Source organism: Rana temporaria, chromosome 1 (assembly GCF_905171775.1).
Source record: "Rana temporaria chromosome 1, aRanTem1.1, whole genome shotgun sequence".
NCBI classification, from domain to species: domain Eukaryota; kingdom Metazoa; phylum Chordata; class Amphibia; order Anura; family Ranidae; genus Rana; species Rana temporaria.
In genome coordinates, this window is record NC_053489.1 from 12,241,775 (window position 1) to 12,268,337 (window position 26,563).

General features: G+C 45.2%; 1 protein-coding gene across 1 annotated transcript in view; it reads right to left on the minus strand.

Moving 5' to 3' along the window:
• Window positions 1-26,563, minus strand: part of LOC120932520 (vomeronasal type-2 receptor 26-like) — a 73,745-nt gene that overhangs the window by 39,823 nt on the left and 7,359 nt on the right. Inside the window, exon 2 of the mRNA XM_040345381.1 lies at window positions 10,832-11,120. Within this exon, the coding sequence (XP_040201315.1) occupies window positions 10,832-11,120 (289 nt within the window). The remainder of the gene's footprint in view (window positions 1-10,831; window positions 11,121-26,563) is intronic.

The window sequence follows — 26,563 nt, forward strand, 5'->3', positions numbered from 1 at the left end:
AGAAGTGGTTCATGCCACACCAGCTGGAGACAGGAATGGTGGTATACGATAATCAGACTTTTCCATGGATTTTGGTCCGAATGGTCGTTAGCCGTGAACTTGTTCTGGATACACGCGGCAGAACATTTTCAGCCAACTTTCACCAAATCACATGTTTTTTTTAGCGCTTTACCGCCACCCTTTGGGAAACTTCTGCTATCGTTGGCAGATGTTAAGCATTGGTTCTGAGCATGCGCATTTGTACTTTAGTCCGATGGCCTTGTGTACACACAATTGGATTATCCTCCATCGGACATTTGTTGTTGAAAAGTTTGAGAGTATTCACAGCAAAAAAATTTGTCAGTTGAAAAACCGAACACAATTGTCCGATGGAGCATACACACGGTCAGATTGTCCAATAAAACACATCTGACGGACTGTTGTTGTCAAAAAGTCAGATCGTGTGTATGGGCCTTAAGACAGGAATTGTTGACACGTGTGCCATGTCTTGCACATGTCCTCAATTTGGTGGTGCAGTGTTTCTTAAATAGGTACCCAGGGTTGGAAGATCTGCTAAAGCAGGACAGAAGAGTCTGTAGCCATTTCAGGGGGTCATACACAGCCAGTGCTCAATTGGCTGACATTCAGTGGAAATTCCACCCGTCCATAAACCGCCTGATTTGTGACATGCCCACCAGGTGGAACTTGACTTTGGCAATACTGCAGTGGCTGCACAAGCAGTAGAGGGCCATCAATGAGTACCTGTGTGAGTATGGCACAACGACATGTCAATGGCTGTTGATAAAGGATGCATGCACTGTACTGTCACCATTTGAGGAGGCCACAAGGATCGTGAACCATGGCAATGCATGCATCAGTGACACAAACCCTGCTGTGTTCCTGCTGGAGCAGACTTCTGTGTGGTATTATGGACAGGGCAGTTGAGGCAGTGCAGCGGGAGGAAGAGGAGGACTTAATTTCCTCTTAAGGCCTACTTTATGCAGACACCATTGTTCCTACGTGACAGAACACACAAGAGGAGGAGGAGTAAGATTCTGGCGGGGGCGTGGCCTAACTCCGGACCAGGATGGACGCTTGAGCCGAGACCTCCGGCGCGCAGGGGAACAAATCCGCCGCCATCGGCCACTAAGGTACTAATCCGGGCGTCTAAAAGGCAGTACTAAGCCGTCCTCATACCAGGGCACAGATGGAGCCAGGCCATCAATCCACCGCCACAATTCCGGCGATGTTCCGGACACCGCCGGGAGAAGGCCCAAAAGCCGCGGCCTCGAGTAAACCCCTTACCCCACACAGCGGTCCAGGACACAGCGCGAGCGGCGCGATCGCTCAAATCTCCTCACAGAGCCTCACATCCCCTTCCACTCAACCCCCACAAGCCCTCAGCCTTGCCGACCTGCAGGCTAACTTACAGGCCATGACTACTGACATCAAGGCCTCCTTCTCTGCCGCCATTACAGAGATCAGGGCAGAGATACAGGGGATGGCTGCAAGAACAGGGGCACTGGAGCAAACGTCAGGACGTCATGCAGATGCCATAAAACAGGTACAAAGACATACTGACATGCACCTAACCCATTTAATTGAGATTCAACGCCATCTTGAGGATTTGGACAACAGGGGGCGGAGACATAATATAAGGATTAGAGGGGTCCCTGAAATGGCGGATCAGAACCCTGTTGAACAGACAGCCACTGCAATATTTAATGAATTGCTTGACAGACCCCTTGAATCCCCCATTGAATTTGAAAGGATCCACAGAGCTCTCAGACCCAGGGGAAGGGATAATGAACCGCCAAGAGACATAATATGCTGTTTAGTGAACTTCCCTCTTAAAGAAGCGATTCTCAAAAAAGCTAGAGAAAAAAACAGGATCATCTATAATGGAATGGAGATTAAACTGTTCCAGGACTTATCAAATATCACTTTGAGACAACGCAGGGCTCTGCGTCCCATTACAGAAATGCTCCGCTCCAGGGGAATTCCCTACAGATGGAAATTTCCATTCTGCCTCTCAGCCACATGGAGAGGCCATACAGCACTTCTGCGCACACCTGAAGATATCCGACCATTCTGTGACGCATTAAATGTCCCCTTCACAGAGGCTCCAGAATGGTACGAATCTTTTATGTTGAATGATCCATGGATTGTGGTGTCCTCTAACAGCACCCCTAGAGCACAAAGAAACAGAGATCGCCGCCGCAGATCACTGACTCCCCAACACAATAGGGGAGCCGGTGCCCAGGGAGGACAAGGCGACTCGCCACCAAGACGAAGAGACCGGATGGATCGGCATGACCAGATGGACACTTAACTCATCTAATCCCAAGAAGGTAACAATGAATTTTCAGTCTGCATCCCACAGATGTACGCTGCTTTCAAAATACAGCATTGATACACGCCTCCACCAGATCAACTATTCAAACACAAGGACTTTTTTCTTCTGATGCAGGATCCTGCAGCCCTCACATAACCTGCACAATCTCCACATCACCCAGAACGACATTCATCCCATTTTTGCTCTGCTTTTGATCTCTCTCATCCTGTCCCATCTTCTCCCTGTAGAGCCCAGCGCTGTTGTTTTCTCTTTGTGTTTTATCGTTTGCTCGCAGGGGACTCAATATTCACGTATGTGGAAGCAGGATGGGAAGTGGTTTAAGGACTACGTTGAAGAGAAAAGGATGCTGCAACGACAGAGACTACTAGAATATATACTAAGAAAAGTGCGTGGACTTGCATACGCAGGTATGACAAAAACTTTGCTTTTCACTCCAGGAAAGAAACACAAGGGTCGTGCATGCATTATATCACACAATTTTTATTACATTACCCACAAAAAGACAAAGTTGGAGACAGTTGTCTAAGGTATAGATATCCATAGCTACGAAAATAATTTGGGTATATCTTATGATGTGGTGACCAGGGATGAATAGGTCTCAGGGTGACAGGAAAAAGCTCTTTTCAACCAACGTTCCTGTGATGTGGGGAGGGGGGGGGCGGTACCCATACCATTCACAGGTGTGCGCCCTGGGGAGTATGGGGATAGCACAGCCCATTTACTGGAAACATAGTGTCACCTATAGAGGGTTGTTTTTGTTAATGTTACTGATATACTTAGTGCATCTGTTCAGCACTACAATGTTCAGTTTAAACTCTTTATTCTTATATGTATATGAACAAGGCGTAGTATAGGACAGCGACATGCTACATAATTCGTTCTAAATTTGCTACTCAGATGAGCAGGAATATTGGGTAAGCCCCAGCCTGAGCATTATTAAGTTGTGGTGGCATCCAACACTGGGAATCCTTCAACAAAAAAAAAAAAAAAAAAAAAAAAATTCAAATAAGAAAATAGATGAGGTCATGTTCTAAACTACGCTGTGTTGTGCTCACTTTAGTACTTTGTTAGCGGACCATAATCTGGTGGTTTACTAGGCATATGGGATTTGCCCTGTGCCTCAGTAAACATATAACATCCTTAGAGGAAAAAGTGAAGTAGATAAAGGTGTGAATGCATTTAATATCTGTAGTGGGTTAAAATCCTTTATACACCCTCTTAACTTGACAACATAAACACTTATAGGCAAACACTGCCCTCCAGTGGCGAGCTAATAATATTACACAAGTCCAATTAACAAGTATCCACCATAGCTTATAAATCACGTGTTTTGTGGCAGAAGTGTGACTACATCACCGAAACATTAGCTAAAAGCTTGATAGAACATTAAAGACGTAGCCTATAAGGTTCATTGAAACTAAGTTCAATTATAAGACTGATGAATATGGTAAGAGGACATAACATGCCTTAGTAACTGGTGAATCTAGTGGATATAACATAAACACATACTGCTAGTAACAATTTTTGGCCAACTATAAGTCTTTACATTTTCTATATCTGACGGCGCACTCCCCCTGTGCGCCAGCGAGTAGAGTGAAATTACAAAACCAATAGGAGAGATTCACTCCCTTCTATTTGAATCATTCAGGTTCTACGTTGACCACACCTCCACACAAGGGGTGTTCTCTATCCCACCCCTTGACCCAACCGGTTTATTGTACATTTAGGATAGATTAGCGAGCCTAAATCTATCCCCGGTATCTCCCCTCCCTGTCCATACATACAACACCGTTTTGTATTCTTTTGCCCCCTAATAACCCACCACACCCAAGGGGTTTCCCCCCCTTTCCTCCCCCCCCCCCTTTTTTTTTTTTTTTTTTTTTTTTTTTTTTCTCAATCTCGAGTCACTGAATCCCAAGATGCCTCCTGACAATTCTAACAAAGCACAATCGATACCTCTATCACTGAAACTACTTTCAATCAATGCAAAAGGACTTAACATACCGGAAAAACGGACCAAACTAATTAATGAAATACACAAACAAAAAGCTAACATTACTCTTATTCAGGAAACCCATTTCAGATCGGACAAAATCCCAAAGCTAGGAGACAAACGATTTCAGGTAATCCTACATGCTACTAACCCTTTGGGTAAGACAAAGGGAGTTTCGATACTGATATCCAGTCAGACCCCTTTCCAGACAATAGACACCCTAATAGACCCTGAAGGGAGATACATTTTCCTGAAAGGGAAACTGAGTCAACACCCCATCACTATCGCTAACATCTACGCCCCAAATGTTAGACAGGTAGCCTTCTTCCGCAAAATTAAAGAACTACTGACAACTTTCGCCTCAGGCACCCTCATTCTTGGAGGAGACTTCAACACCCCCCTAAACCCTCTCATAGATACCTCAAATGGAACTTCAAGTTTAACGTATAGGGCCTTGAAACAAATTAAAAACCAATTCCAGGAGCTGGCATTGCATGATGTATGGAGAATTCTAAACCCTCAGACCAAAGATTATACCTACTTTTCCAATGTCCACCAAAAGTATTCTAGAATTGACTATTTTCTTCTCTCACAACCAGACCTACCTCTATTGACTAAATCAAATATTGAGTCAATGACCCTATCTGACCATCACCCAATCACCATGACGCTTACATTCCCAGACAGAAATAACATAACTAAAACGTGGAGACTCAACACCACAGTACTGAAAGACCCAGTAGATATTTCAAAGTTCAAGGACACATTAAATGACTATTTTCTACGGAATGAAAATGGAGACACTTCATTCACAACACAATGGGAAGCGCACAAATGTGTCATTAGAGGAGAATTTATTAGGAAACTGACAAGCATAAAAAAGGAACAACAGTCCAAAATAAAATCTCTACTAGAACGCATACACCAATTAGAACGAGCACATAAAAGAACTGTGGCGGTTTCAACATTCGAGGAACTAACTAAGACAAGAACGCTGTTGGCGGAAGAACTAAATTTGAAAGTCAAAAGGCAATATATTCTGAGACACAAAATATACTATGAACAGGGAAATAAGTGTGGTAAATTGCTTGCAAAAGCTGTTCAAGCTAAGAGAACTGCTAATACTGTCCACCACATAAGAGACAAGCAAGGCGAGTTGCGGTCTTCGAATGAGGAAATTGCCAAACAGTTCGAATCATACTATCATGATCTATACAATATTCCCTCCAATCCAAAATGCCCACAGGGATCAGACAAAAGAAATAAGCTCATCCAAGAATTTCTTGAAAAATATAGTCCACCCCACATTTCCGCGAATATTGCCAAGGAACTTGAAAACCCCATTTCCAGCCTAGAATTTGACAGAGCCATAAAAGAGATGAAAATAGGCAAAGCCCCGGGCCCTGATGGACTACCCCTACAATATTACAAAACTTTTACTGATATACTGAAACCAAGGTTTTTGAAAACATTTCAATCACTACATTCGGAACAAAACCCCCCCAAACAACTTCTAGAGGCCCACATTGCGGTAATACCAAAAGAAGGAAAAGACGTGACACAGGTCAGCAATTACAGACCAATATCACTAATAAATGTTGACGTAAAGATATATGCCAAAATATTGGCAAATAGGATCCTTCCCCTGCTAACCTCTCTTGTAGCCCTAGACCAAGTGGGATTTATCCCGGGAAGGGAGGGGCGTGATAACACAATAAAGGCCCTCAACATAAATCACTGGCTAATGTCGAATCAGAAACAGGGCTTTTTCTTATCCCTAGACGCCGAAAAGGCGTTCGACAGAGTGGCCTGGGACTTCATGGACGCAGTGTTAACACACATTGGCTTTTTACCTCAAATGAGAGCTTTCATTAAAGTCCTATATTCTAATCCTACCGCCAGAGTCCGGGTCAATGGCCATCTGTCGGGCGCCTTCAATCTGCGCAATGGAACCAGACAGGGATGCCCCCTTTCCCCCTTATTATTTGTTTTAACACTCGAACCCCTATTAAATAAAATCAGATCAAATGAAGATATCAAAGGAATTAAGATCCAGAATACTACATACAAATTGGCAGCTTTTGCAGACGACATGCTCCTCTTCCTTTCAGAACCTCACATAACCTTGCCTAACCTTCTTAAAGACCTGGAACATTTCCAATTATTATCTAATCTAAAAATAAACCATTCCAAATCTAATGCCCTCAACATCTCAATACCTTCCAGCGTAATAGACCTTTGTAAAAAAAACTTTACATTTAACTGGGCAAAACGAAGCATCAAGTATTTGGGAATTGAAATCTCTTCTGATCTGAAAGACCTCTTCCATCTCAATTACATCCCAGCAATGAAGGAAACACAAGAGGATCTGAGGAGATGGAATTCTCTTAATATTTCTTGGTTCGGACGAGCGTCACTAATCAAAATGACTATCCTACCGCGGTTCCTTTACATCATGCAAACATTGCCTATCAAAATCCCCCTTTCATTTTTCAATACTTTCCGTAAAGCTTGTTCCTCCTTTATCTGGAGAGGCAGGCCCCCAAGAATTAGGTTTTCCAGATTGAATCTGCCCAGAAATGGGGGAGGCATAGCTCTACCTGACCTAAGAAAATACCATCAGGCTGCCCTACTAACAAGAATTGTAGACTGGAACCTACATCATAGGCTGAAAGATTGGGTGAACCTTGAGCAATCCCAATCCCCTCACGATTTAAAGTATCTACCTTGGATTGATCCCAAGTATCACTCAAAGTATATCAAAACACATCCCATTATAGGTCCCACCCTAGAGATCTTTCGATACACCTTCAAGAGCATAAATCCTTCCCCGTGGCTAAGCCCTCTAACACCACTTTTAAACAATCCAGACTTTCCTCCTGGACTGGAGAAATCGTTCCCGACGCATGACTGGCCTCACAGCAATGTCCTATCTAAACACTTCTTTAAGAACGACAAGTTCCTATCTAGAGATGACCTACTCAAGAACATCAAGCCCTGTATCTTATCACACTGGAAATACATCCAAATCAAGCACTTTTTAACCAAAAGAGATAATATTCACCATTGGACAAGACCCTTGACAATGTTAGAGAATCTATGCACCAAAAAAACTCCTCAAAGACACATTATCTCATCCCTTTACAATTCCCTATTTGAGGACTCCAATGACTTCTCCAGTTCATCATGCAAGGCTTGGGAGAGAGACTTAGACACCACTCTGTCCACCGAAGACTGGGAAAAAATATATCTGTACGCCCAAAAAGGATCACTCAATGTGGCCACACAAGAGAGTTGTTATAAGATCATAACCAGATGGTATAGAACCCCTTCTACTCTACACAAAATTTCACCTCAGGTATCTGATAGATGCTGGAGATGTAAACGCGAGGAAGGCTCGATGCTACATATTTGGTGGTCATGCCCTTTAATTCAATCTTTCTGGATGTCGGTACACGAAACTGTTGAACAGGTCACATCAGAGAACCTGAGCTTTACGCCGCTTCAATATCTACTGCACTATAACTCTATCCCTAAGAAACAATACCTGAAATCCCTCTCCATGATCATGATCAACGCGGCGCGACAGTGCATTCCCTGTCACTGGCGCTCCCCCCATGTACCAACGAAAGTGGAATGGTTTAGGAGAATTAATAACATAGAAAGAGTTGAAGAAATCATCAGCATTTCCCAAGAGAGAATTATACAATTCTCAGCGATCTGGTCCAACTGGACTGCATTTAAGGTATCCCAAAACTATCAGCAGGTTACTACATGAAAGTGGTCTAAAGACAGGAAAATACCTTAGATTTCAGTGTATATATACTCTTTACTTCATCTACATATGTCACCATGGCTAAAATGTCTTGGAGAATTATTTAATATTTATTTATTTATTTTTTTTTATTTTTTTTTTTTTTTTTTTTTTTCTCCCCTTTCCCCTCCTTCCTACCCCTTCCCATACACCGGTAAGAATATGCACTTACATGCGCATACATATATTTCGTCTTTTTTTTTATGCTTCAGTTAGAAAAAATGAGAAAACACAACTTAAGGAGACGGATCTGCTATTTATGCTCGATTTCCAAAGCTATTCCATGTCATAATTGAATGGTTGTATTTTAACTATGCCAAAATTATCTTATTGTCAAAATGCCTTCTTATTGTATTATGTACTATGTATGGTACACTGTTATTCACCCAATAAAGAATTTGTGAAATAAAAAAAAAAAAAAAGATTCTGGCAGTTTTGGAGGCTTCGAAGCAGAGGAATGCATACATCAAACTGTAAGAGATGGTTTTCCATCCCTGAAACCTTTGGGAGTAGTACATGGCTGGGAGGAGGCAGTTCCAGATACTATAATCTTCAGTGACACCGAGGAGTATGCTTCTCATGCCTCCACAAATTTGTGGTGCATGGGCTCCCTCATGCTTCAAAGCCTGCAAAAGGACCCAAGAATATGTGGCATAAAGGGAAAGGATCACTATTGGTTGGCAACCCTCCTTGACTACCGTTACAAAGGGAAAGTCTCAAAACTCATCTCATCCCCACAGAGAGTGCAGAAGATGAAATCTCTTGAGGAAAGAGGCATTTGTCTAACGCTTTTCTCAACTCTGGTAGGTTACAGTGTCGTGGGAAACGTAATTTTGAGGCTTCTGTTGGCCAAGAGAGGAGCGGTGGAGAAGGTGGCTGCCTAAGTGATGCATTTGATTTTTTTTTTATTTCTCGCCGCCCATGGCTATCAGCTTCCACATCCCATCGGCAGAGTCTGCATCACATGGTGGACGATTATCTAGGAGTGAAAACAGAAATGGAGAGCTTTCCAGTCAATGATCCACTGGCTTATGGGGTCATGAGAATAGACCACTGGCCAGAACTTGCCCAGTATGCAATTGAGCTGCTGTTCTGCCCTGCATCCAGCATGTTTTCCGAATGGGCATTCAGTGCTGCTGTTGGTTTTTACTACTGACATTCAGATACATTTAGTTCTGATCAGTTTGAAAGCAACTACATAAAGAAGTCCTAAACAAATGACACAACTTGTTTTATTACAGTTCCTAATTATTATGCAACATTTCTGGGCATTAGAGCCAAAACACCAGAAAACAACTTAAAGAACCTACTAAAGGGACATGATGGGATTGGGCCAACTGGATTGTTCTCTCATTCAAGCAATTAAAACTGTTCAGTAAAATGGTGGAACTGAGTGGACTGTGAGGATAATGATCACCGAATAATGATCCCAAGTGTAGCGCTACCCCCGGAGGAGCCGCTGATTAGATTTGGGATTGGCGTATTTAAGTTACCTCTTTACTGTGTCTAGGGGTGATGGTGGTGTTGAGAGCAGTAACAGAATGTCCATACCATTGGCTGTGGTTTTCAATGCTTTATTTTCCGGTCAAACATGACCAACATGTCAACTTGAGGTAGACAGGACAGGTTGATGAAGGAAGAGCAACTTTACAGAATCAGGCTATGGATAGTTAAGGCAGTCCTGCCCTTTAGCAGTTGTATTCGTCTACGTCGCCACCTGGAGTGGGTGAAGTGCCCCTGGACAGACCTCTCTCACAGGCCTGGCAGCCAGAGCGCCACTTAGAACTTCTGGGAGGAACAAGTCTCTGCCACCGACTTGGCTCTGATTGAGTTAGGATATTAAGATGAGACCTCTGCCACAGGCCTAGTACTTGAGAGTTAGAACGATAGAGCAAATCCTCCCAGTATGTCTTTCGGGGTCACCGACTGACAGTTTGGATGTAACCTGTCAGTGTCCGGTCACCCAGACCCCCGATGGTTTGTTCAAGTCCTGTTGGATCACCTGCTTCCGGGTTCTCCTCAGACCGATCCCCCATCGAACAGCACCCAGCTCGGGAACTTCTCAATAGGTATAGGAACCCAGTAAGTCACTGGGGTCCCCTGGCAGCATCAGTTGCTCCGGGCTATGTGAGCCCAGAGTCAGGAACTCTGCGTAGCACGCAACCCCCGCCTGGTAGGCCATAGTGGTGGGGCCCGTGATGTGCGCACACCCTAAAGGTGGGTGCCGCACCTGGAACCAGGAACCTGCAAAGAACCTCGAACAGCGGCCTCCGCCACATAAATACCCCTCCCCAGCATGCACAGCAAGGTTCTACTCCTCTCATTGGCTGCTGGGAAGAAGTGACTCCGCCTGGACTCCCTCTGGCGCCACCTGCCGCCCAGAGATGAGACCACATCTCCGGGACACAGACTGACCCACAGGACAAATCCAGATTTGGCAACAGCCAAATTTGACAGATCACAGAATGAGAGCAACATAACTCTCTCATTCCCCACTAAATTGAAATATAGCACCTGTACGAAAGTACACAGGCGCTACACAAGTTACAATGTTTTGTGCATCTGAATTATTCGAAGTTCAGTTAATTCTGATCTGCACTCATTTAAGAAAAATCCACATAGACTGTACTAAGCCATCTATTGGACATACCTTACATACAGTATATCATATATTGCAGTGATCACTTACCTGTGTGTATTTATACAGACTAAGTAACTGAGCCATTGCATGATTTGATTGGAAAGTACTGTCAACAATAAAACCGGCCACTTCTCCACGTCCCGGACAGTAATAGTTAAGAGTTTCCTTTTCTCCAGACAATATCTTTGTGACATATCCTAAAGTATTCCTTGGATCATTACAAGTATCAAATATATGGTAGCCCAGGGTAACATTGGGCAGAAGATCGGGATCCTTGTTAATCTTATTGACAGCAAACATCATCACCAAGACGCTTTTATACTCTTCAAGGTCCACTCTGCAACATATTGAGGGGATTTAAAATTAAACAAAAGAGTTATGAGATTACAGTTTGACCACATCCCACAAAACTAATGCCGCGTACACACGATCAGTCCATCCGATGAGAACGGACCAATGGACCATTTTCATTGGTTAACCGATGAGGCTGACTGATGGTCCGTCACGCCTACACACCATCGGTTAAAAAAACGATCGTGTCAGAACGCAGTGACGTAAAACAACGACATGCTGAAAAAAATGAAGTTCAATGCTTCCAAGCATGCGTCGACTTGATTCTGAGCATGCGTGGATTTTTAACCGATGGTTGTGCCTACAAACGATCGTTTTTTTCCCATCGGTTAGGAATCCATCGGTTAAATTTAAAACAAGTTGGCTTTTTTTTAACCGATGGTTAAATAACCGATGGCGCCCACACACGATCGATTTGGACCGATGAAAACGGTCCATCAGACCATTCTCATCGGTTTAACCGATCGTGTGTACGCGGCCTTACACAAAAAAGTTTCACAAAAAACAATGATTTAAATTTAGTGTTGAATATATATATATATATATTTTTAACTAGATTTCTTTATTGATTTTAACCACTTAAGGACCACCGCACGACTATATACGTCGGTAGAATGTCACGGCTGGGCACATGGACGTATATATATACGTCCGCTTTAAGAACCCAGTCCGAAGCTCCATGACTGCGCCCGCGGGACCCGCAGACCCGATCACCGTGGGTGTTCCGCGATCGGGTCACAGGAGCTGAAGAACAGGGAGAGGTGAGTGTAAACAAACCTTTCCCCGTTCTTCTCTGTGGCAATGTCAGTGATCGTCTGTTCCCTGATATAGGGAACAACGATCACTGACGTCACACGCAAAGCCCCGCCCCCCTACAGTTAGAAACACACATGAGGTCACACTTAACCCCTACAGCACCCCCTAGTGGTAACCCCTTCACTGCCATTGTCATTTTCACAGTAATCAGTGCATTTTTATTAGGGTTGTCCCGATACCACTTTTTTTAGGACCGAGTACAATACCGATACTTTTTTTCATGTACTCGCCGATACCGAATACTGATACTTTTTTTTAATGTAATGTTATAAAGTATAGTAAAATTGTACAGGATAAAGCAGCATTGATAAATCCACCACAATCTGCTTGCAAGTAGAGAGAAGCAGCTACTGTCAATCATTGCGGTGGTGTTAAAAAAGTTCTTTCTTCTAATAGGCTGAACCTGAGACTGGACATGTCGGCATGCTATATATTGGCATGTTATACATTGGCATGTTGTGAATATCTGTAAAATGGTGCTGCTTCATACAGAGTTTTAAAGGGGTGAGGTAGCAACCCTAGTCATCAGCCATTTCAGACCCGGGAAATGCTAAAATGGGGTCGGATTACTAACAGGAAGCATGCCGTGTACAGCAATGTCATGCTAATTTCATTGTAAGATCACCTCACGTTTCTCCTCACACACCCTACCTGCCAGACATCCATTTCCACTGGAGTGAAGCCCAAATTCGTGTCACATGAATGGTCAGCAAGTTCCCGAAACACCATTAACAGACCTGTCCGGGCAGAATTTATTCCAGCTACCTCAGCACTCCCAGCCGACTCTCCGTCCCCGCCCCTCTGTTCGCCCACTCTCCGTCTCCGCCCCTCTCTCCTCCCACCACAGCTCTCTCAGCCGGCTCTCCGTCCCCGCCCCTCTGTCTGCCCGCTCTCCGTCCCCGCCCCTCTCTCCCCCCACCACAGCTCTCTCAGCCGGATCTCCGTCCCCGCCCCTCTGTCCGCCCCTTCTCCGTCCCCGCCCCTCTCTCCGTCCTCTCTACACCCACCACAGCTCTCTCAGCCCGCTCTCCATCGTCCCCCCGCTCTCCGCCCCTCTTTCCGCTCGGTCACCGCCCGCTCTCCGATAATAAGTATCGGACTGGGCATCGGGAGCATTTGTGCGAGTACAAGTACTCGCACAAATGCTAGGTATCGGGACAACCCTAATTTTTATAGCACTTTTCGCTGTGAAAATGACAATCAAAAATTTGTCAAAAGTGTCCGATGTATCCGCCATAATGTCGCAGTCACGAAAAAAATCGCTGATCGTCGCCATTAGTAGTAAAAAAATATATTAATAAAAATGCCATAAAACTATCCCCTATTTTGTAGACGCTATAAATTTTGCGCAAACCAATCGATAAACGCTTATTGCAATTTTTTTACCAAAAATAGGTAGAAGAATACGTATCGGCCTAAACTGAGGAAAAAAAATGTATATCTTTTTTGGGGATATTTATTATAGCAAAAAGTAAAAAATATTGAATTTTTTTAAAAATTGTCGCTCTATTTTTGTTTATAGCGCAAAAAATAAAAAACACAGAGGTGATCAATAACCACCAAAAGAAAGCTCTATTTGTGGGGAAAAAAGGACGCCAATTTTGTTTGGGAGCCACGTTGCACGACCGCGCAATTCTCAGTTAAATCGACACAGTGCCGAATCGCCAAAAGGGGCAAGGTCCTTAACCTGCATATTGGTCCGGGTCTTAACCGGTTAATGTGGCATGGATAACCAGGTGGGTGTGAATAGAAGAATGTTAGAATATGTATATGCATCTCTGATCTTGAATTCACGGTTGCCACAATTGATGAAACGAATGCCTCGTACACACGACCGTTTTTTCACGACGAGAAAACTGCCATTTTTTATATTGGTCGAGAAAACCGGTCTTGTGTATGCACCCTAGCAGTTTTCTTGACGAAGAAACTGCCTGCAAAAAATTTAAACCAGCTCTCTTTTTTCTTGTCATGTTTCACGTCAGTCTTTTTCTCGTCGCGAAAAACGGTCATGTGTATGCTTTTCCTAGGGGAAAAAAACACGGATGCTCAGAATAAAGTATGCAGCCCAAAAGCAGACCAAAGGGTGGCGCCATTTGAAAGGGACTTCCCCTTTATAGTCCCGTTGTACGTGTTGTATGTCACCGCGCTTTGGACGGACGTTTTTTGCATGAACGTGTGTATGCAAGTCAGTCTGGAGAGGAATCACGTCGTGAAAAACGATGGCGTGTACGCGGCATTAGACATGGGTTTATGCGCATTTTAGCACATAAAGATAGGAAGCGATCATTCAAGATTATAAAAATCAATAAAAATTGTGCTAAAAAAACTCAGACTAAAGTCCATGGGCCGGATTCACAAAGCACTTACGCCGACGTATCTCGAGATACGCGACGTAAGTGTAACTATGCGCCGTCGTATCTGTGCGCCGTGCCCACAAAACCATATACGCCTGAAAATAGGCTTCATCCGACCGACGTAACTTGCCTACTCCGTCGTATCGTAGGCGTATATTTACGCTGGACGCATTTGCCGCTCCCATTGATTTTCTATGCACATATGCAAATGAGGGAGATACGCCGATTCAAAAACATAGTTGCGCCCGGCGTATAATATACGCGCTTTGCGTAAGTCGTACGTCCGGCGTAAAGTTATGCCCCATATAGGAGGCGCAAGTCATGCTAAGGTATGGACCAGGAAACACAGCCGTCGTATTTTACGTCGTTCAGGTAGTACGTGAATAGGGCTGGGCGTAGGTTACGTTCACGTCGTAGGCAGTGATCCGTCGTATCTTGGGGAGTAATTCCGACGTGATTATGAGCATGCGCACAGGGATACGTCCACGGGGCGGCGCATGCGCCGTACGTTATTTGTATCTTCATGACGCTCAGTCCATCATTTACATGGGGTCACGCCTCATTAGCATGGCTCACCCTCACTTCCACCTACGCTGGTTTACGCCGAGGAAACCCAGCGTATCTTTAAGAGCGAGTGGGGGTGAGTGCTTTGTGAATCCAGTGCTTGCCTCTGTGCGCTGCGCCGGCGTAGCGTAAAAGAGATGCGCTACGCCGGCATAAAGATGCGCCGATGTCTGTGAATCTGGGCCCATATGTGTACAGTAAAACCTTGATTTGAGAGTAACTTGGTTTGAGAGCGTTTTGCAAGACAAGCAAAATTGTTATATACATTTTGATCTACAAGCGATGTCTTGATATTCCCAGTAGCATCATGTCACAACTGAGTATATAAGAGAAGAGAGGCCCCTTCTCTTTGATACTCTGTAGATCCTGCTGGATTTTGCTTCTAATCCCCTTGTGGAGGCTTCCATTTGTGGATGGACATTTTATGGTTACACAACCAATCACATTGCTATAATCTTTTTATTTGGACTATAAATTGAAGGACCTATGAAACAAATCATCTGAGTTTCCATTATTTCTTATGGGGAAATTTACTTCGATATAAATGTGCTTTGGATGACAAGCATGTTTCTGGAACAAATTATACTCGCAATCAGTGGCGGTGCGTCCATAGAGGACGTACTTGCGCCGCCCCCTCTCGCTCTGCATTGCATGAATCTGTGTATTGTTTCTGCCGCCCACTATTCAGATGGCCGGCCACCTGGTGAGCGTCAGCCATCTGAATAACGGCAGCTGGTTGGCCAGCGGCTCTGATAGGCTTTCCGATTACAGCCCTCAGTCTTCCAAATAGTTATCCAGGGGATGCACGGGGGGTGCGTTCCTTGGATAAGACTGACAGGTGTCTCAGCCAATCAGGTTCACCGGTTCTGGTTACCGGTAACCTGATTGGCTGAAGCGTCATCGAGGGCGGGAGAAGACATCGAGGGACCATGGAAGGAGGATGGCTGACCCCAGAAAGGTAAGTGCCAGGGGGGGCAAGGGGGCAGCATTTTACAGGGCACAGTGGCGACAATTAAAGGGCACAGTGGCGACAATTAAAGGGCACAGTGGCGACAATCGATGTGGGCACAGTGTTAACAATTGATGGCATTGCACAGTGGCTGCATTTGATGGCAATGCCCACCAAATGCAGCCCACCTGTACAGTGCACACCAGTGCAATGCCCACCAAATGCAGCCTAACAGTGCAATGCCCACCAAATGCAGCCCACCTGTGCAGTGCCCAACAATGTAATTGCCACCAAATGCAGCCCACCAGTGCAATGCCCACCTGTGCAGAGCCCACTAAATGCAGCCCACCAGTGCAATGAGACAGAGAGATTATTATACAGATTACAATTTGCAGGGGCAGCAAGCAAAGGTGACAGAGAGGGGGCACCATCCATGCAATGGTGAGAGAGATTATTATTATACAGATTAGAATAAAATTGCAGGTGCAGCAAAGGTGACAGAGAGAGGAGGGGGGTGCACCGTGCAATGGTGAGAGAGAGATTCATTATACAGCTTGCAATATGTTCACCTTAATTGTTCTGCTCCAAGGGCGGCCAACGCCGTTCAATTCTCCTATGTCCTCACTCGTGATTCTGCAGACTGAGACTAGTGGGCAGTGCTGGCGCCGCACAAGCCGATGGAAGGGGAAATAAAAAAAAGCAGGTGCCGGATCAGATTAGAAGGCAAAGCATTGCATAGCTGGAAAGTGCGGCGGCAATGATGGCCGCGGCTGCGGCCCGCCCCCGCTTTTTTTACCGACAGCCAGGCAAAAGCGGCCCCAGGGCACTGAGTCCAGGCGGCCAGTCCGGCCCTGAAGGCATTGCATAGTTGGAAAGTGCGGCGGCGATGGCGGCCGTGGCTGCCCCCCCCGCTGCTCTTTTAACTGACAGCCAGGCAAAGGCGACCCCAGGGCACTGAGTGCAGGCGGCCTACCGGGGATTTTCCTGGTATCCCGGTAGGCCAGTCCGGCCCTGGTTTGCCGATGATCTTCTGTTATATATTACTAATCCAATAGTGACTATACCAAACCTAATACACAAATTTAATCGTTTTGGTGCAGTGATTAATTTTAAAGTCAATTATGATAAATTTTGAAGCATTAAATATTACATTATCAAGTAAAATTTTTCTTTTACATTTTTCTTTTAAATGGCAAAAAATGCCATGAAATATTTAAGGATACAGTATACATCCCTCGAGACCTAACTAAGCTTCAAGAATTAAATTACGATAATTCAAAACGTAATAAAATCTTATCCAAAAATGCGACAAGGTATTTTTTTCCTTGATTGGAAGGATTAATATACTGAAAATTGTGTTTTATCAATCAACTGCGCTTAATCTTGATTATTGTTATTATTATTATACAGGGTTTATATAGTGCCAACAGCTTGCGCGGCACTTTACAACATCGTGGAAGAAAGTGCAATTACAATACAATTCAATACAGGAGGGATCAGAGGGCCCTGCTCATTAGAATTTACAATCTAGAAGAGAGGGTCATGTGGAACAAAAGGGTAGTAGCTAGGGATGAGCTTTGAGTTCGAGTCAAACTCATGTTCGACTCGAACATTGCCTGTTGGCCTGTTCGGCGAACAATTAGGGGTGTTCGCGGCAAATCTGAAAAGCCGCGGAACACCCTGTTAAAGTCTATGGGAGAAATCTAAAGTGCTAATTTTAAAGGCTAATATGCAAGTTATTGTCCTAAAAAGTGTTTGGGGACCTGGGTCCTGCCCCATGGGGACATGTATCAATACAAAAAAAGTATTAAAAACGGCAGTTTTTTAATAATGCTTAGAGTGAAACAATAAAAGTGAAATATTCCTTTAAATTTCGTACCTAGGGGGGGTGTAAAGTATGCATGTGAAATAGCGCATGTTTCCAGTACTTAGAACTGTCTCTGCACAAAGTGTCATTTCTGAAAGAAAAAAGTCATTTAAAACAGGACTCGCGGCTATAATGAATTGTCGGCTCCCGGCAATTCAGAGAGAATTCATTCATAAAAAAAAAAAAAAAGCGTGGGGGTCCCCCCAAATTCAATTACCAGGCCCTTCAGGTCTGGTATGAATATTAAGGGGAACCCCGCCGTCAATTTAAAAAAAAATGACGTGGAGTTTCCCCCAAATAGCTATTCCAGACCCTCCAGGTCTGGTGTGGATTTTAAGGGGAACTCCAACCCAATTTTTTTTTTTAAATGGCGTGGAGTTCCCCCAAAAATCCACACCAGACCCCTTATCCGAGCACGTAACCTGGCCGGCCGCAGAAAAGAGGGGGGGACAGAGTGCGGCCCCCCTTCTCCTGAACCATACCAGGCCACATGCCCTCAACATGGGGAGGATGTCCCCATGTTGATGGGGAATGGGGACAAGGGCCTAATCCCTACAACCCTGGCCGGTGGTTGTGGGGGTCTGCGGGCAGGGCGCTTATCAGAATCTGGAAGACTCCTTTAACAAAGGGGACCCCCAGATCCTGGCCCCCCTATGTGAATTGGTAATGGGGTACATTGTACCCCTACCATTTCACGAAAGAAATGTAAATAGTTGTAAAAAACACACACACACACCGTAGAAAAAAGTCCTTTATTAATAAAAAAATAAAAAATAAATCCAGCGGTGGTAATCCATTCTCAGTCCAGCTCCCCGCTCCAACGTTGTCGGCATCCAGCGACTGGTTATCTACTCTCCGGTCCAGCGATGAGAAGATCGTCTGGGACCCAGAGCGCAGCATCGCCCGCCTCCTCTCTCTGCCGGACACAGACTGGCGAATGACGCGGCTGAAGCTGTGACATTTCTTTTATTGGTGAGGCGGGGCCACCCGTCACATGACCCTGCCCCCCCTGATGCAAGGGGGAAGCCAGGCTTCCCCAGTGACGTAGCAGAGGGTGCGTCAGAGAGGGCGAGGTCACGTGACGAGTGGCCCCGCCTAACCAATAAAAGAAATGACACAGCTTCAGCCGCGTCACTTTCGCCGGGCTGTGTCCGGCGGAGGGAGGCGGCCGGCGATGCTGCGCTCTGGATCCCGGACAATCTTCTCATCGCTGGACCGGAGAGGAGATCATCCATCACGTTGGAGTGGGGAGCCGGGACCGAGTGGATTACCACCGCTGGATTTTTTATTTATTTTTTTATTATTAATTAAGGACTTTTTTCTATGGTGTGTGTGTGTGTGTGTGTGTTTTACAACTATTTACACTTCCTTTGTGAAATGGTAGGGGTACAATGTACCCCATTACTAATTCACATAGGGGGGGCAGGATCTGGGAGTCCCCTTTGTTAAAGGGGTCTTCCAGATTCTGATAAGCCCCCTGCCCGCAGACCCCCACAACCACCGGGCAAGGGTTGTGGGGATGAGGCCCTTGTCCCCATCAACATGGGGACATCCTCCCCATGTTGAGGGCATGTGGCCTGATACGGTTCAGGAGAGGGGGGGCCGCACTCTGTCCCCCTCCCTTTTCTGCGGCCAGCCAGGTTACAGTATGTGCTCAGATAAGGGGTCTGGTGTGGATTTTTGGGGGAACTCCACACCATTTTTTTTTTTAAATTGATGGCGGGGTTCCCCTTAATATCCATACCAGACCTAAAGGGCCTGGTAATTGAATTTGGGGGGACCCCCACACTTTTTTTTTTAATGAATAAATTCTCTCTGAATTGCCGGGAGCCGACAATTCATTATAGCCGCAAGTCCGGTTTAAAATGACTTTTTTCTTTGAGAAATTACACTTTGTGCAGGGACAGTTCTAAGTACGGGAAACGTGCGCTTTTTCACATGCTTACTTTACACCCCCCCCTAGGTACGAAATTTAAAGCGGGAGTTCACCCATTTCTAAAAAAAAAAAATTTCTTCCCCTAGATTCCTGCTCGTTCGGTCTAGGGGAATCGGCTATTTGTATTAAAATATGAGCCGTACTTACCCGTTTTCGAGCTGCATCTTCTTCCGTCGCTTCCGGGTATGGGTCTTCGGGAGCGGGCGTTCCTTCTTGATTGACATTCTTCCGAGAGGCTTCTGACGGTCGCATCCATCGCGTCACTCGTAGCCGAAAGAAGCCGAACGTCGGTGTGGCTCTATACTGCGCCTGCGCACCGACGTTCGGCTTCTTTCTGAAAATCATGACGCGATGGATGCGACCGTCGGAAGCCTCTCGGAAGACTGTCAATCAAGAAGGAACGCCCATTCCCGAAGCCCATACCCGGAAGCGACGGAAGAAGATGCAGCTCGAAAACGGGTAAGTACTGCACATATTTTAATACAAATAGCCGATTCCCCTAGAGAAAACGAGCAGGAAGCTAAGGGGAAAAAGTGCCCTCTAAGGGTGAACCCCCGCTTTAAAGAAATATTTCACTTTTATAGTTTCAATTTTAGCATTATTAAATTCACTGCTCCCGAAAAAACTGCCGTTTTTAAAACTTTTTTTTGCAATGATACATGTCCCCTGGGGCAGGACCCAGGTCCCCAAACACTTTTTAGGACAATAACTTGCATATTAGTCTTTAAAATTAGCACTTTAGATTTCAAATGTTCGAGTCCCATTGACTTTAACAGGGTTCTAAAGTTCACACGAACATTTGGTGTGTTCGCAGGTTCTGGTGCGAACCGAACAGGGGGGTGTTCGTCTCATCCCTAGTTATGACTGAATGGAAGCAAGGGGTTCCGCACACGCCAAGGAAAAAATGTCTGCCTTGATGAACTCATATGGTGCGGTCAACTAGGGCCAAACTGTTCAGGGAGGGCCTCGCTTGATACAAATGTGGCTACTTCAGCTGCTGCTTCTAAGGGACTGCAGACCACCAATCTGACCAAACTTAGAAAGCTCATAGAGTCTCTACTAAGGAACCCTATCTACTACCAGTCATGGTTATCAGAAATGGAGATTATTTTCTGGTAATACCCCTACACCCTCTTGAGAACATGACTTTAACACCTTGATCGATCAGGCCATCCAGATGGTGGAGGAATGATACTGTGAAGAGACAGAGGATGGTTTAGAGCTTGTGAACCCCGGCTTCAGACATTTTTTAGAAGTTAAAACGAGACAAACCTGGCACACTGTTTCTGAAAAGTCCAGAACTGAGTCCATACCTGTTTGAGCACACTTACAAATGAGAGGGTAAAGCTGTCCAACTATGTTATAAGGCTGGACAATATCCTTTACCAGGTGATAGTGCAAGGAGGCGTGAAAGCATCAATGTCAGTGAAGCTCTTTGGGAGCAATTGCAGAAAGGGGCTCAACCTCTTGACCCTATTGTGCTGATGCTTTGGGTTAGAGACCTAAATGGCCCAGTAACATACTCCAAACTGTTAAAGACTATTCAGGAGAAGGACACTCTGACTGGGGCTGAGGCCCAAAATGCTTAAAAGGAACAAGCTAATGGTTCCTACTTACCTTGCCCTGATGGCATCGGATGATGAAGGAAACTCTGAAGCTAAAGCCTCAGTTCCAGTGGATGCCATAGCTCAGGCCCTAACACAACTAATCCAAGCTCAGGTCACCTTTCAACAAGCTTCTTCCCAAAGCTGGCAGGAAACTTCTGGGGGACTGAAAGAGTTAAGGAGCCAGCAAGTGGCGGCGGGTGCTCAATTTTTTTTTTGGGGAGGGGGGCGGCCAACAAACATCCCCCGGTCGATCGGTCAATTACCCGTGATAGGGCCTATGGTGGGGTATGATCCCAGTCCCCCCAGTACATACCGGTATAGAAGAATCCAGCAGCAGCTAGTTGCTTTGGGCTGGACCCAGTGTGTTGCGGCCAGTTGTGGAAGGTCCACATGCGCCTGGTCATGTCCAGTAGCTCTGGGTAGACATCGGGGTCCTCATTCTCCTGCTCCCCGGGCAGTCGGTGCAGCCTCAGCTCAGTATCTGTCCGGTGGGTCCGGTTGCTGGGGACATTGCTGGGCTCAGTTCCCTGGAGGAAGGGATGGATAGGGAAGTATTTGTAGTGCCTGTATCAGGCCAGTCCCCGGGCTCCCAGCTCAGGAGAAGCACTGGACCTGGTGCCCAGATAGAAAAATTATAAACGGAAATATGGGACTTTAGATGAGGCTGCAGACATGGTGCGGGTAAAAAAAGGTACATATTTATAGATGCCTAGCATACATCAAAATCAGAAGACATGTAAAAGGAACGATCATTTCAAATAAATGTCATTTCATAATACTTGCCACACACATAAAAATGTGCGGGTCGGATTCAGAAAGGATGTACGCCGGCGTATCTCCAGATACGCCGCCGTAATTTCAAATGTGCGCCGTTGCCTCTTTACGCCGATTCACAAAGCGAGTTACGTCCAAAAACATGGCTTCAGCCGTCCGACGTAACTTGCCTACGCCGGCGTATCGTAGGCGCATAGTTACGCTGGACGCATTCGAAGTTCCAATTATAAATATGCAAATGAGCTAGATACGCCGATTCACAAACGTACTTATATACGCTGTTTACGTAAGGCGTACGACCGGCGTAACTTTACCCCTCATAAAGCAGGGGTAAGTCATGTTAAGGTATGGACGTCAGAAACGTCGGAACAGCTTCGTATTTTACGTCATTTGCGCAAGTCGTACGTGAATGGGGATGGGCGTAGGTTACGTTCACGTCGACTAAGCATTGAGCCGGCGTAACTTAGGGAGAAAATTTGACGTGATATTGAGCATGCGCGCGCATGCGCCGTTCGTTAGGCGCGTCATTTACGTGGGGTCACGATTTATTTCCATACAACACACCCCCTACCAGCCTACTTTGAATTAGGCGGGCTTACGCCGGCCAATTTACGCTACGCCGCCGCAACTTACGGAGCAAGTGCTTTGTGAATACTGCACTTGCCTGTCTAAGTTGCGGCAGCGTAGCGTAAATAGGATACGCTACGCCCGCACAAAGATGCGCCCAGATACGTGAATCTGGCCCTGCATGTGCACATGTGCCCCCAGCCGGTGTGCGCTGCATGTCACCTCAGCTCCCGTGGCCGACCTACCGTTTTGGCCTTGGCTTCATACCTACCGCATCCACTTACCTAAGATTCCATGTGAGTACCCAAGGTGGACATCTCTGTTCCATCTTTAACCTACTATGATCACCTATTATATCAATTCATTTTACTTTATTATATCATATATGTTTTTTAGATACTCCAAGCATCCGCCCCTGAAGAGTGTTCTATTTGCACGAAACGTGTCGGGCTATTATGGATGTAACATATAATTTCATTGCATTATCCGCTTTGATCAACTGTACTCTCCATGTTTTTTACTGGTTATTGTATTTTTATCCTCTTCGCTATTGCTGTCAATATGACATCTGTACATATGCACATTCATTTAATGTATCTACCAATCAACACAGATTATCATGTGGCACCTGGCTATGCACTGCTGTATCCTTGTTGCTTTTACTGCACATGCACATTTTTATGTGTGTGGCAAGTATTATGAAATGACATTTATTTGAAATGATCGTTCCTTTTACATGTCTTCTGATTTTGATGTATGCTATGCATTTATATGATCAATAAATATGTACCTTTTTTACCCGCACCATGTCTGCAGCCTCATCTAAAGTCCCATATTTCCCGTTTTCTAATTTTCCGAACCAGGGATGGAGATGCACCACATATGCACCTCATTTAAAGTCCCAAACTCCTTCCTTTTTACCTTGTGCCCAGATAGAAGAACCTGGCTTGGGCCAGGTGATGGGAGGACACCGAGCCCGACCAGTCACTGGAGCAGAGGATGTTCTGGAAGAGCTTTTCCTGATTGGCCAGGAGGAGAAGCCGGAAGACAATAGCGAATGTTAATTTGCTATTGTCACACAAGTGGGTGGACTTGGGGCACCGTGACCCCACCCTTTTTGAAGCCAGTTAGAGCCTCAGGCCCCGTACACACCATAGAATCCATCCGCAGATAAATCCCAGCAAATGGGTTTCAGCGGATAGATCCTATGGTGTGTACACGCCAGCGGATCTGTTTCCGCGTATATATCTCCCCTGGGATGGATTCCAGCAGATCGAATATTTGCTGACATGCAGAACATATCCATCTGCTGGAGTCCATCCCAACGGATGGATCCGCTGGTCTGTACAGACTCACCGGATCCATCCATCTGAAGGGATCCCCTGCATGCGTCGTAATGATTCGACGCATGCGTGGAATTCCTTATATGACAGCGTCGCGCACGTCGCCGCGTCATAATCGCGGCGACGGCGCGACACGTCATCGCCAGAGGATTTCGGCGTGGATTTCAATGCGATGGTGTGTACACGCCATCGCATAGAAATCCGCGGAAATCCTCGAGAGGATTTATCCGTGGAAACGGTCCGCTGGACCGTATCCGCGGATAAATCCTCCCGTGTGTATGGGGCCTTAGACTCTAATCATGTGCTTTAAGAAACAAAAAAAAACATTGAAATCCATGCATGGAGATTAGGGGCCGGGCACATGGAGATTAGGAGGGTGGCGCCCCTGTGCCCCCTATGGACCAGCTGCCACTAGAGCCAGCTGAGTACCCAAAGAAAATGTTGTGCTCCACTCCTCACGGAACACAGAATCTTAAACCACTCAAACATCCTCCAGTAATGGGTCAAAATAACAATAAGAACTAATAGTTAAGCGGTGTATAAATAGGATAGAGGGAGCAAACACTGCAAAACCAAATGTAAAAAGTAATTTCAGCCAGTAGTAATTGTGAAACATAAAAAATGACCAATTCCTTAAAATAAAATTTCGGGGGGGTGCCCTAATCCTGCCCTTGAAGAAATGCATATCTGTGATGTACACAAAGCTCTACGGCTAACATTGAGGCCGCGTACACACGACCGGTTCATCTGATGAGAATGGTCCGACGGACCGTTTCCATCGGTTCACCGCTGAAGTGGCCTGATGGTCTGATGTGCGTACACACCATCAGTTCAAAATCCGATCGGTTCAGAACGCGGTGACGTAAAACACACGACGTGCTGAAAAAAACAAAGTTCAATGCTTCCAAGCATGCGTCGACTTGATTCTGAGCATGCGCAGGTTTTGAACCGATGCTTTTGTGTACTTGGTTTGGACCGATCGGTCAGCGGTCCAGCGGTTCGATTTTAAAGCAAGTTTTAAAATTTTGGTCCGAAGGACAAAAGTCCGTTGGGCCGTACACACGGACGGTTTGGACCGATGAAACTAAACTTCGGTCCATTCTCATCGGTTTTGACCGACCGTGTGTACGCGGCCTCACATTTACAAAGGAACAACGCGTTTAAAATTGCTGGCAAATGACATTTAATTTCCGGCTTCTATCAAAAAAAAAATCAAAAGAATATCTGAGATCTGAGATCTGTTTGCCAGCTTCTACCACTTAAGGACCTTGCCTGTTTTTCAGACTCGGTGTTTGCAAGTTTAAAACAGGTTTTTTTTTGCTATAAAATTACTTAGAACCCCCAAACATTATATATATTTTTTCTAACACCCTAGAGAATAAAATAGCGGTCATTGCAATACTTTTTGTCACACCGTATTTGCGCAGCGGTCTTACAAGCGCACTTTTTTTGGAAAAAATTCACTTTTATTAATTAAAAAATAAGACTAGAGTGAAGTTAGCCAATTTTTTTTTTATACTGTGAAAGATAATGTTACGTCGAGTAAAATGATACCCAACATTTCACGCTTCAAAAGTTGCGCCGGCTTGTGGTATGGCGTCAAACTTTTACCCTTAAAAATCTCCATAGGCGACGTTTAAAAAATTCTATGGGTTGCATCTTTTGAGTTACAGAGGAGGTATAGGGCTAGAATTATTGCTCTTGCTCTAACGATCGCTGCGATACCTCACTTGTGCGGTTTGAACACCGCTTTCATATGCGGGCGCTACTCACGTATGTGTTCGCTTCTGCGCGCGAGCTCGTCGGGATGGGGCGCTTTAAAAAAAAACAAAATAGTTTTCTTATTTATTTTAATTGATTTTATTTATTTTTACATGATTTAAAAAAAAAATGGGTCACTTTTATTCCTATTACAAGGAATGTAAACATCCCTTGTAATAGAAAAAAGCATGACAGGTCCTCTTAAATATGAGATCTGGGGGTCAAAAAGACGTCACATCTCATATTTTCACTAAAATGCAATAATAAGAAAAAAATTGTCATTTGAAAAAATGACAACAAAAAAATGTGCCTTTAAGACGCATGGGGCGGAAGTGACGTTTTGACGTCGCTTCCGCCCTGATATGGGTGGGGGCCATCTTCCCCTCACTTGTATCCACGGCAATCTGCAAAAAGGACCCGATCGGGCGCCGCCAGAGGGGGGCTCTCTCCCGCAGCCGATAACTGTGATCTTGCGGTGAATCCGCCGCGGAGACCACCGTTATCGTTTACAGGACCGGACACGGATAGGATGAATATCTTGGTTGTGGCAGCAGCTGCTGCCGTTACCGAGATATTCATCTATAAAGTGATGACGTATATGTACGTGAGCCGACCCTTAAGTGGTTAAAAAACGTAAAACAGCAATGTCATTTGCCCACATTTTACCCCTTTGTGACAGAGGGTAAAACAAATGCTATCACCCAAACACAATTTTGCAACTTTGACATGTGTTAGTAACATTGTACATATCACCACAACTACTTAGTGTATCCAGGTGGATTATACCACGTTTTTTCCAAGATTAATTATTAACCGCTTCCCGACAAGCCGCCACAGTTATACTGCAGCAGGCTGGCCCCCGTGCGAAAGCCGTCGTAGCTGTACGTTGGC